Source organism: Fukomys damarensis, unplaced genomic scaffold (assembly GCF_012274545.1).
Source record: "Fukomys damarensis isolate Sample0158 unplaced genomic scaffold, DMR_v1.0_HiC HiC_scaffold_27, whole genome shotgun sequence".
Lineage (NCBI taxonomy): Eukaryota > Metazoa > Chordata > Mammalia > Rodentia > Bathyergidae > Fukomys > Fukomys damarensis.
The window spans coordinates 40,729,564-40,740,982 of record NW_022900939.1 but is presented as its reverse complement, the minus strand read 5'-3'; the positions used below and the strand labels follow the sequence as shown (position 1 = coordinate 40,740,982).

The 11,419-nt window shown below is 38.8% G+C and overlaps 1 protein-coding gene across 4 annotated transcripts in view; it reads left to right on the top strand.

The window, feature by feature from the left end:
* The window catches only part of Smap1 (small ArfGAP 1), a 100,063-nt gene that overhangs the window by 9,024 nt on the left and 79,620 nt on the right, over nucleotides 1-11,419 (top strand). For 2 of the 4 annotated variants that reach the window (XM_033756784.1, XM_033756785.1), the window contains exon 2: nucleotides 5,180-5,300. The exons of the other annotated variants lie outside the window; for them this stretch is intronic. In XM_033756784.1, the coding sequence (XP_033612675.1) occupies nucleotides 5,229-5,300 (72 nt within the window). In that variant the 5' untranslated portion in view covers nucleotides 5,180-5,228. The remainder of the gene's footprint in view (nucleotides 1-5,179; nucleotides 5,301-11,419) is intronic. 4 annotated transcript variants of the gene reach the window in all.

The following is an 11,419-nucleotide window of genomic DNA, read 5'->3' as shown; positions in this document are numbered from 1 at the left end:
CCGCCCCCGCCTCCGCCTCCTGCCGCAGCCTGAGCTGCAGACTGCTCAATGGGTCGGTGCACAACACCATAGTGTCGGCTTGATCAGGATCGGGTCGCTTCTTCCAGAGGCCCTACCTTGGAACAGATGATTTTTACATGTAAACAGTAACACCTGGTCCTGTTTACTTCGAGTTTCACAGATAGGCTGGGCGTGGTAGTGCACACCTGTAATCAGCATTCAGGAGGCAGAGGCGGGAGGATCACAAGAGTCTGGGCTCCTTATAGAGTTCAAGGCCAGCCTGAACTACATAGCAGACCCTGCTAAAAAAATAAAGGAATACGTAAATACACTTCACAAATATAGCAGCCTTAGGCTATATAATTTAAGCTAGATGTGGAAGTGCCGAAGCTCTCTATATGTAAATGCAAATATAAAGCAGTATTTTTCTGTATTTTAAACCATACAAAAGTGAATTGGTTGTTGTGGAAAATGGTGAGATTAATGTTATTAGAAGGGTTTGTGAAGAAGCTGGACTACCAGTTAGAAAGAGTAGCTGGTATTTAAGCAGTGAGTCAGCAGATAGTAGTTTCAGTGACTGGAAATCTCATTCCTGTGAGTCTTTGTATATTCAGTCCTCTTTGTCTACCATAGCAGTTGAAAACGTTTTCATTGCTTGATTTTGTGGGGGTTGTTTTGTTTTTTGAGACAGCATCTTGCTGTGTAGTCCAGGCCAGACTGGCCTTGAACTCCTGGCAATCCTCCTGCCTCAGCCTCCCTCGTCCTGGGTTACGAGTGTGTGCCACCATGCCCGACCATTGCTTGACTTTGAATAAAAATCATACTTCATGGTTAGGAATGTGATTCAGCTTTCCCAAGGGCCTAATTTAACTTCCAAAGATGAAATTTTTCTGTGTTTTAAATAATACAAAAGAATGTGACAAGATTCTCAAGTTAAATGTGAAAGACAGATGTTCTTTCTGAATCTGAAAGAAGTATTTTTGATCATTTACTTTTGCTGTTTATATACTTTCCACTATAAGGGGAAAAGATCAGTAGCTAAATGGCTATGGATTTCTATTTATTTCTAGGAAAAAGTGCTATGAAGTAACTTTGTAGCCTTTAGATTAACTTAGCAGTAACTGTGTCCCACATAATATTCAAACTTTGGATTTTCTCACACAAATTTTTTTCCGCGGAAGCCAAAATCATGTTTCCCCCCAAGTCTTCATCAGTAAGATTTACTGTTGTCTGTGGCCTCAACTTGAATTCTCAGTTAGGCCATATACGAGGAGAATAGTCACAAGAGCATGGCAGAACCCGAAACACTTCACTCTGCTAAGGAAATGGTTGATGTCACAGGCACTCGTGGTGGATGTGTTACACCTCTCTCCTGTCATAAAGGATAAAGTGTCTAAGAACATGAAATAAGCTTTCTGCTCTGTGATTTTCTGACATAGAATATCTCAGGTAAACTTATGCTCAGTTTCATTATTTACAAGCATATTCATTATGTCAGTTAAAATGACATGATTGATTGGACTGCAACATTCCCGGCCTTTACGTGGAACAGGTGAATTGCAGTTGTTACGCTCTGCAGCAAAGACAGCTTTCTCTTGCTGAAATACTGTGCAGGTGCACTCCATCGTTATATAATTTCAAATATTTTTTCCAACAAAGATATTTTGAATTACAGTTTTTAATATTCTCTGTTGGTTTTAGGTTTCTTTAGTGACTCTTCTTACCACTGTGTTGAATCTTCTTTGCTTAGTCTCCAGTACTTGCCACTTGCTTTCTCTACTATTTTTTAATCGCTTTGTTTGTAGGCTGGCTTTAGGGTTTAAACCCAGGGACTCACGCATTCTAAGCAAGTGCTGTGCCACTGAGCTATGTCCCATTTTAAAATTTTATTTGGAGATAGAGTCTCGCTGCGTCACTCAGGCTGGCCGGAAACCTGTAATTCCTCTTGCCTTGGCCTTCTGAGTACCTAGGATCACAGGTATGCACTGCCATGCCTACCTTTTAATTACTACATTTAAAATTAAAAACAATTCTTCTTTGGCCTGTCCATGTTTTATTACATTTGCTTGCTGTCCTCGATTGCTGTGTAGCGCAGCCTGGCTGGCCTGCAGCTCACCATAATCCTTCTGCCTCAGCCTCCTGGGTGCTGGCGTCGCAGTGTACCCCGTGCCTCCACTCCCGGCTCATTTATGAAATAAGTTTTTTTCTAAGGCTTTCCTGAATATTTCAGTGAAATGTTACTGGTTTCATTGTCCTTTTACCCCTCGCATGTGTCTTTTCTCTAATCGTTCTCATGTATATCATTTAGCTAGTTCTGAATTAGTAGGTTACAGGTTTGATGTGTGGGCATATTTTCCTGGTGTGGTTATATTATAGAGATAGATGTTACTCTGTTTTTACTCTTCTAACCTCTCCCTTCCTGATAATTTTGTATGAGATTTGACCTTGATGTTTTGGATCATATTTATTTGACATTAATTGTCTTTACTTAGAAAAAGAAGTAAGCTTAGTTAGCTTTTTTTAATTTCGCGAACCTGGCTCTTTAGAAGTTTCCATGTAGTGTTCAAAAATATGCGACACTCTCCCACTCCATTCCTGTTTCTCACTTTTTTCTGGTCCTGCTCTTCCTGTAGTTCCGTTATTCCTACCATTTAAATTATTTCCCAAGAATTTCTTCTCAGTGTGGTTCCTTGTCAGGGAGACTCGGTGGTTGGTTATGAGAGTCCACGGAGGCTGGACTCTTTCCCCCCGTTCTGAGCTTAAGTGGGCCCTTCCTACTTACTTGCTATGGGACTGTGTAAGTCCTCTTTCGTATGGGTTGCTTCTCTTGAACTGGGTCACTGCCCTTTCCAGCTCTTGTATCTTGGCTGTTCTGTTCTGTTTTCACATCTTTGGGACTTCCCATTAGTTGCAGGCATTGGGTAGGTCTAGTGGTTGTTAGTGGGTTTTCCCTACTGGTGGATGGTATTTTGAGGTTTGTGGGGATAATCAGTCACCCTGTTCTTTTTGGTAATACTGCTTATGAGATGTTAGTTTTTCTATCTAGTGGCTCTCTACTTTTTTACGAGGAGATTCTGGCAGACTTTGTAAACTGCCTCTATTACAGAATTCTCATGATAAGCAATATTTAATAGAATAAAGTTACAATTTAAAAAAGCTGATGTGAAGAAATCCATGGTTTAACAACATATGATCTTTGTGCATTGGAACATACATAATTTAACCTCTTAAGGCTTTGACCTTTGGATAAATTTTCACAGTGTCTTAGAGAACCAGGCACATAATAAGCTTTCAGTACATAATTCTTGGTGTATAGTTATTCAAGAAAATCCTAGGTCAGAAACCTTTTTCTGAATTTGTGCAAAGATTATTCAGTATGATACCATCAAGCTGACAGAACGTGTAAAATCATGGCTTTATGTATACAGTGTTTAGATTGGTTGAGATTCTACTTCATGCTGACTTCTTGCCAGGATCATTAAATGTGTCTCCGAAGAACAGTGGAGAATGATGCAGCCTGCATTACGGCGTGGCGTTTGTGTATTGCATCCTTCTGAGCAGTGAGATAAAGAAGGAAGTGCGGTGTGTTTTGTAAAAAGATATTTAATCTAAAAAGTTTAATAAGAGATTTACATTTAAAGCAATACATGTGGGGAAAAAACACATAGGTTTTGAATTTGAATATTTAAGCTTGTGCCCTATATATTCCTTTTACTCTTGATTTAATTTTTTTTTTCTTTTGGTACTGGGGATTGAACTCAGAACCTTATGCTTGCAAGGCAGGCGCGGTGCCACTGAGCCAAATCCCAGACCTCTTGATTTAATTTTTAAAGGCAAAACTTTTAATAAGACCAGAAATTGTTTTTATAAGGTACATATTTTAGAAGTTTGTATTTTTAGTAATTATTGTAGTTCTTGGGTTGAAGCAGTGAACAAGATTGTAAGATGTTTTTTAATGGAAGTCTTTATTAATTTAGCATATTAAGTCTATAGTACTTGGTCTAGGTAGACCTGAGAGAATGTAACTAAAGAAATAGTAAGCTATTTGAAGATAAGGGCTCAACTCGCATGTAGAGTACTGTATTTGGTAGGAAATTGTTAGATGTATGGATTGAATACATGTGTGAATAGTTCATCTCGGAACAGTTATTACTTTCATTGCATGTACTGCCTTACACTGTAGTCACGCTTTTCCCTGCTTTATGCAAATGCAGTAAAGACAAAGGAGAACAACATACGTAATGCTCTGGCCTGAGACTATCCTGGCTCTGCTGACTAAATGATCATTGACTTAGGAGTGGCTCCTAAAGAAAAGTATCTAGTCATAGGGCAAGTTTTAACGTGTAATAATGTCTCAGTACCCTTTTCATAGTAAATGTTTAAATGAATTAATACAATTTACACTGTGCATCTTTTCAGTCAGAAAGATGGAAGAAAGCAGCAGGCTGTGCGTGGGAAAGTAGGACAGTGTTCTGGGACCAAAGTGCCTGGCAGTGATGAAGGTGACAGCTAGCGCCAGTTATTGGTGCAGGGCTGAGCCTGTGTGTGATCAGCGGTGGAGACAGAGTTGGGGGGCTCTCAAAATGTCTCAGTTGAAAAGTAATTCTGGATGTTCCTTTGGAGAAGGTAATCTGATGATTGCATTGGCCCTGGCAGCTGGAGATACATGTGGAGCTCTGAGGGTGGTAATGGGTCTATCAGTGGGAGGAAGTGTACAAGAAGTACTGAGGAGATAGTCCCTGAGACTCGAGGCAGAGTCCAGGACAACTCCTGAGCTGGCCTGCAGTGCCCAGAAGGAAATGGTGTAGATGGTGTGAATTTCAAAGTAGCCACGATACAGGAAGGTGATGTGAAACTTTTCTAGTTTTACCCTAACAATGTTTAATTTCTTTTGTTTAAAAAGAGAATGCATTCTTTGAATTTTTAGCAACTAGCAAAAGCTGCAGCAGAAAAATCAAGATCTGTGAATATCTAGAAATTATAAAAAAGTATGGAAACCGCTACCTCTAATCCACATCATGTGAAAGGATTTAATTGTATGGTTTATTCTTAAAAACAGTTAGACAAAAGAGAAAAAAACTCCCCCTGAAAACAGTTTCATGAAACTGAAGAAATGGACTCTGTATCAAATATTTCCAGAGAGTTCCCAAGACCAAAAATGGTGGCCCTTCTTTTCCAGCAGCTGGAATCCAAAAGATCTTGAAACCAGTCCTGAAAGGCTTGCTCCTATGCAAGAAATCCTGATGGCTTTTGAGAGGAAGATAGAGAAGTATTCTGGAAAATTTGAAGAGGTAGTCGAGGTGAGTTGCTGACATGAAGAATTGATCCAGGGACGACCAGCATTCATTTCTCTTTTAAGTAAGAATTTGTTTAAAAAATTAGCTAAGGTAGTTAAAAAATCTTAATCTTTTGTGTTTTTATGTATTTTAATGAATAGAAAATATTAAGTTCATTCAGTAGAGCAAGTAGCTTTCCCCTTCATATACAAATCATTAAAATTTTAAGACGCTTTCAGTTTTTAGCAGCCATAAGGTTTCCTTAAGATGATGACCCTGGGAAAGGCATGGTAAATAAATGCCATATTTATGCTTTTAACCTACTGTGAGTATAAGATCTGCTTGCGTGAAATTTTTAAAATGTGTACATTTGGTTTGTTCGTAACCTTTTTGACTCATCAGAAGACTTTGTTCACTGTATAACAAGGAAGAAGTTCTGTTGCTGCTGCTTGCACCTCTCTAGCCTCGCTCCTTCTCCATACTTTGTTGTTAGGAGCAGTGTAGTATTAATACAGCCTCCCGCAGTGCTTTACTCTCTTTGGGGGAAAGGAATATGTGGTCATTATACAAATCTTTCAGAGTACAAAAATGTAAAGTGATCTTCCCCTCTCCATTCTGCCTTCAGCCATCCCATTTCCCTTCATAGAAGCAGATCTATGTACGAATTTCTTGTGTATTCCTGAACTATTTCATGCATACATACATGACATGTAGATGTTACACATTTCTGTACTCTTTACACAAAAAGTCTTCTGACCTGGAGGTCCGATTCTTCTTTCTTCCAATATGTTCCTCAGAAAATTGGGTACAAAAATTTTATTTTAATTTTCCCCCTTAATCATAGATATGCACTGTCTTTCTATGAACCACTGATATTTAAGAATTTATTATTTTCAGTTTTTTCATGTCTTGCATTTTTGCCATTGGGAACTTGGAAGAGCTAACAAAATTCAGTCATTTTCAATATCTGCTATTCTGTTGTTTTCTCTACTTAACTCATTTTTAAAAAACAGCCATTATACCCCAAAGGGCAAGTCATTACATACATGTGAACTTTCGCAAACTATGCTGATAGCTACCTCGACTAAGATCTTGGTAGCAATTTTAGTTTTACTGTTAGTGGTTGTTGAACAAATATGTCTTAGTACCTGGGGAGCAGAGTGCAGGAAACACTACAGGGACAGCCAGAATGGGACCGAGAAAAGGGGGAACTGAAGGGAGGTCTAAGGAGCCTCCTGTAGCAGACACAACTCCTGAGCCTGGAGTGCCCTGTGTTTAGGGTTAGCTGTGCTAGGAATACAGGCCACACCCTGGAGTAGTTTTATCACTTGGGAGATTGAATAAAACCTAGTTTGGAATTTCAGGTAGCCTGTGATTTTGCCTTTTTATTATGTTTGTTTTCCAGTATTGACAGTGACTTACACTTAGGCGCCTTTGTTTCTGTGTTCCTCTTACCTTTTAACATGTTTATTTATTTCTTTCTCTTTCACATGTTTATTTCAATAAAACTGCTTTTGCGTGCTGCATAGTTAGCATTTGGTTACTGGAGATGCTCCAGTGACGTAAAACGATGTTTTGTTTTACATATGCAGTACTGTTATATAAAAATAAACTTTCTCTATTATGCATTATGTGTGTGTGTGTGTGTGTGTGTGTAGATTTTTTTTTTTTTTAAACAGTTTTTCCTTGTGTAGTTGAGGCTGGCCTTGAACTCATGGTTATCCTCCAGAGCGCTAGGACCACAGGTGTGAGCCATCATACTTGACTCTTTGCTGAATTATTGATTCTACCTATATTCTTTTTAGCTATTCTGACTTTTGGTTTTATTTGTTGGTTTTGTTTAGTTATTCTTGGATGGTGTAGTTTGTTAAATTAGACAAATATTGTAAGCAAATGGAGATTAAAAGATTAAATCAGTGGTCTCGGCTCTCTTCGTTCTCTGTAAAACTTTAAAAACTCAAAAGTGCTTTAGAATGTAGCTTCTGTTCATAATGCTAAATGTGTGATTGGTTAAAATGTTGCATAGTTTGCAATTTCAGAAATAAATGCTTGTCTCTGTAATGTGATGACTGTGTGTTAGGTTGTAGATGTTTTTCAGTAATTCCCGTTTGAGTAGTGTTCTTTGGGATACAATCTCGTGATGTTTGAGGATTTGGGCTTGTGTTCTTTGTATTGAGTTATGGGTAATGCAGAAAAAACTAAAAACATGGTGGAAGGGGCAAATACTTTTAATAATAGATTTGGGATTCTTAAGTGTTACACTATTTTCAGGTAAAGCCTTTTTTAATAATTATAATAGTGTTGATTTTGGGTGAAGATTATTCAGTTAAAAAGTAAAATCCAAAATTGATCTTTAGGAATTTAAGAAGAATTATATGAGAACAGCCTGAATTTTTCCTTGTTTTTTTTTTAAGGTGCTGGGCATAGAATCCAGGACTTACCATATGCTAGGCAAGCGCTAAGTTAAAAGACCAAATCTAACAGGAAAAGTAAATACAACTAATTTTTTTTGATGGGGGAGGTTTTTGAGACAAGGTCTCACTATGTAGTTGAAACTGATCTGGAACTCAACACTTGAAGTGTGAGAGAAATAGAAAAATAAACATTACCTGGAAAACACAAGTTCTCTAAAGCTCAGCATCATCAAATATTGTAGTGTCTTTGAATTTTTAATGGCATATTTGATAGCCTTGCAAGTATATTGAAGAAGTGAAAAACGGGTTTGAAAATTCCAGGTTTTTTAGAATGATAACTTAGTCCTCAGCATCTGGCTTGATTCCCAGACATGAGATGGTAGAAGTTAAGATAGCTTGTTTATTACTAACATCTTAATTCCACTGGTTGCAAATAATTAAAGATATAAAGCCTGTGTTTCTATTAAGAGAAACATGTTCCATCTATTATGTATCACCCAGCAGAAAATCGTTTGACCTCTTTGTATCTTGATTTCCTCGTCTGCAGCAAGAGGACTGTAGAGCAGGGCGTGGTGCTTGTCAGACCCACGGGACACAGTAAAGCCGCTTGGGAGGAAGCAGGGGACGCCTAACCCACCAGGTGTTGACGGCGGTTGTGTCAGGAGTTGGGACATAGAGGTTGATGGTCGTAGTTCTTTTACGTATCATCTGGCAGATTCAGTTTCCTTTATTGTACAGTCAGTGTTGTAATAACCTTTAAAATTTAAAATCTCACCCCTCCCCAAACCGTGGAGGCTGGTGATTGTCACTGTTCTGTTACCATGGCAGTGCTGTCCTTCAGGGCCGGTGGAATCTATTTTCCTAAGTATCCTGTAGGGTTCTCATCTGTTACAACCAGTTTGTACCCTGCGTCTTATCACCTCCACAGAACTCCAGCTTTGGGGCTGGGGCTTGTTTTCTCCAGGTTACTCAGCCTTGCCCCTTCCCTCTCCACCTCCGTTTGAACTCCTTTCCGTTCTTTAATTTGGGGAATTTAGGAACTAAGCTTACCAGTACCCTCCTCGTCTCTAGGGTCACCAGTAGCTGTGATGTGCCGTCTCCGTTTGCCATGGTCCTGCCTGGCGGGTGCTCGTGCACCAGCGTCCAGTCACTTCGTGCAGTTGTCTCCTACAGAAGGCTCAGTGCTGTGTTCCACATCCCCTTCCTGTCGAGGTTTTTATGCCTGTTTTCTTTACTGTTTAGTTGTGATGGATAACATCACAAGAACAGTGTTTAATAATTTGGCATAATGTACATGTATGCCTTGTTTCTAATTATATTTTCACCAGCATACAATATTAAGGACATTAAATAAACATGCAGTCCTATTAATTGAATATAAGATTGCTGATTATAAGAAACACATCCATTTTATGGACTAATAGAAATTGTCATTTATAAGACCAATTATAAGATGCATTCTGTTTCAGAGATGATAGAATATGAAAAATTGAAACAGGAGTAAGGAGATACGTGGTATATGGAATGGATATTGTAATGTAAAGTATATGGAATGGATATTGCTTTTAGTCTAGATTTTTCTATTGAAATTTCCATGTGCTCTTGCTTGCCCGATAGAAAATTGTAACATTTTTTATCTCAGTTTTAGTGAACTGTATCTAAATTACTTCTTGCTTCATTGCAGATATGAAGAGGTTTTTTTTTTTAAAATCTAGGACTTTCCAAATGTTTAATGCCTTCATGATTATATAACCTGTTCATCTCTGCTTCGGAGTCCCACTGTGGCACAAAGATGCATTCATTCATTTGAATGCTTTGAGATGGGAAACATTTTTTTTATTTTCACTTTCAGAAAGGGTGAACTACACTGGAAGTTTCTTAGTTCTTTTCTCCACACACAGAATGGCTACACTGCAGCTCTGCTCTCGGTATTTTAATAGGGTTTTTTGTTTGTTTGTTTGTTTGTTTGTTTTAGTACATGTAATTCTGACTTGGAAGTTCATAGATTTTAGGGAAGAGGTTTGTATTAAGTTAACTTTGTGTTTCTGTAATGAAACATCAGAGGCAGTTAACTTACAAAGCAGAAGGTTGATTTGGCTCATAATTGTGGAGATTCCAGTCAGGAACTGGGTCTGCTCCTTTCTGGCCTGTGTGGGGTGGGAGCCTCAGGGCAGCAGGAGAGCATACGTGGCAGAGCAAAGTGCCTGCAGCGAGAGCCGGGAAAGTGACGGAGGCCACCGACTCAGAGCCCTGAGCACCCAGTGCTCTACCATATGCACCAGGGACCAGGACTTTGGCGCCGCTCGAGTGAGCCATTGCAAGGCTTTGTACACTCATGAGTGTGTGTGTAAAATTGAGGCATTAGGTAACAGGTGGGTTTTTTATTTTTGTTTTTAATGGGGAAAGCTTTCAGTAGGATCTCAAAGGGGGTTCACAACTCCAGAGAAATTAATACCATTCTGAACAATTCTAGATGAGCGCTTTTTCTTTTTTTTTCTCATTAAGTTAATTGGTACATTTAAGGTAAACAATATAGTTACACTCATCGTTGGTATCTTGTACCTTTACGTGATGTGTCTTCTGGTTGTTTTGGTACCCGGGATTGAACTTGGGCCCTTGAGCTTGTGAGGCAGGCTGCAGAACCGCTGAGCCAAATCCCCGGCCGTACATGATGTGTCTTGGTTCTTATTTTTACCCATTCCCCGTCCCCCCTTCACCCTTCCCTGTTTACAAAGACTTGTTTACATATTTTCTTTTTTTCATATTTTTTATTTTCTCTTATTTCTTTACCCCTACCCTTCCTACTTCCCCTTCTCCTGTAGACCTTTTCTTCCCATATCACATTATCAGTCATACCATTTGAACCTTCTTTACACTTTTACTTTTTCACACCAGAGAAACTATTTGGTATTTACACATGTGTGTCCTGTTTATTTCACTTAAAGAATATGGTCTCAGTATGCATCCATTTAGCTATATATAATGTCTCTAGTTTTTCATTTTTATGGCTGAGTAATAATCCATTTTATAGAAAAACCACATCTTCTTTATCCAGTCTCCAGTTGGGCATTTGGGTTGTTTCCAAGTTTTAGCTGTTACGAACTGTGCTGCCATAAACATGGGTGCACATATATCACTGTGGTGTGATGTCTTTAATTCTTTTGGAAAGATACCTAGCAAAGGGATAGCTGGGTCAAATGGAACCTCTAATCATAGTTCTTTGAGTTATCTCCATGTTGATTTCCACAGTGGTTTCACCAGTCTGTGTTCTCACCAACAATGAAGAAAGGTTCCTTTCTCCTCACAGCCCACCAGCATTTGTTATTGGTTGATTTCTTGATAGCAGCCATTCTTACTGGGGTGAGGTGGAATCTCAGTGTCGTTTTCATCTGCATCTCTTGAATGACAGGTGATGTTGAACATTTTTTCATATATTTATTTGCTGTTTTTACTTGTTTGAGAAATGTCTGTTCATTTCAGAAGGCTAGTTTTGAATCGGGTCTTTATAATTGGGGGCTCTGATTTTTTTGAGCTCTTTATATATTCTAGATAGTCGTCCTTTGTCTGAGGAGCAGCTGGTAAAAATTTTTCCCACATTGTGGGTTGTCTCTTAGCTCTGTTGGTGGTTTCTTTTGTACTGCAGAAGCTTTTTAATAGGACGAGATCCCAGTTGTTGATTCCTTGTGGAAGTCCCCATGCTACTGAGGATTTGTCCATAGTCTTTTCCTA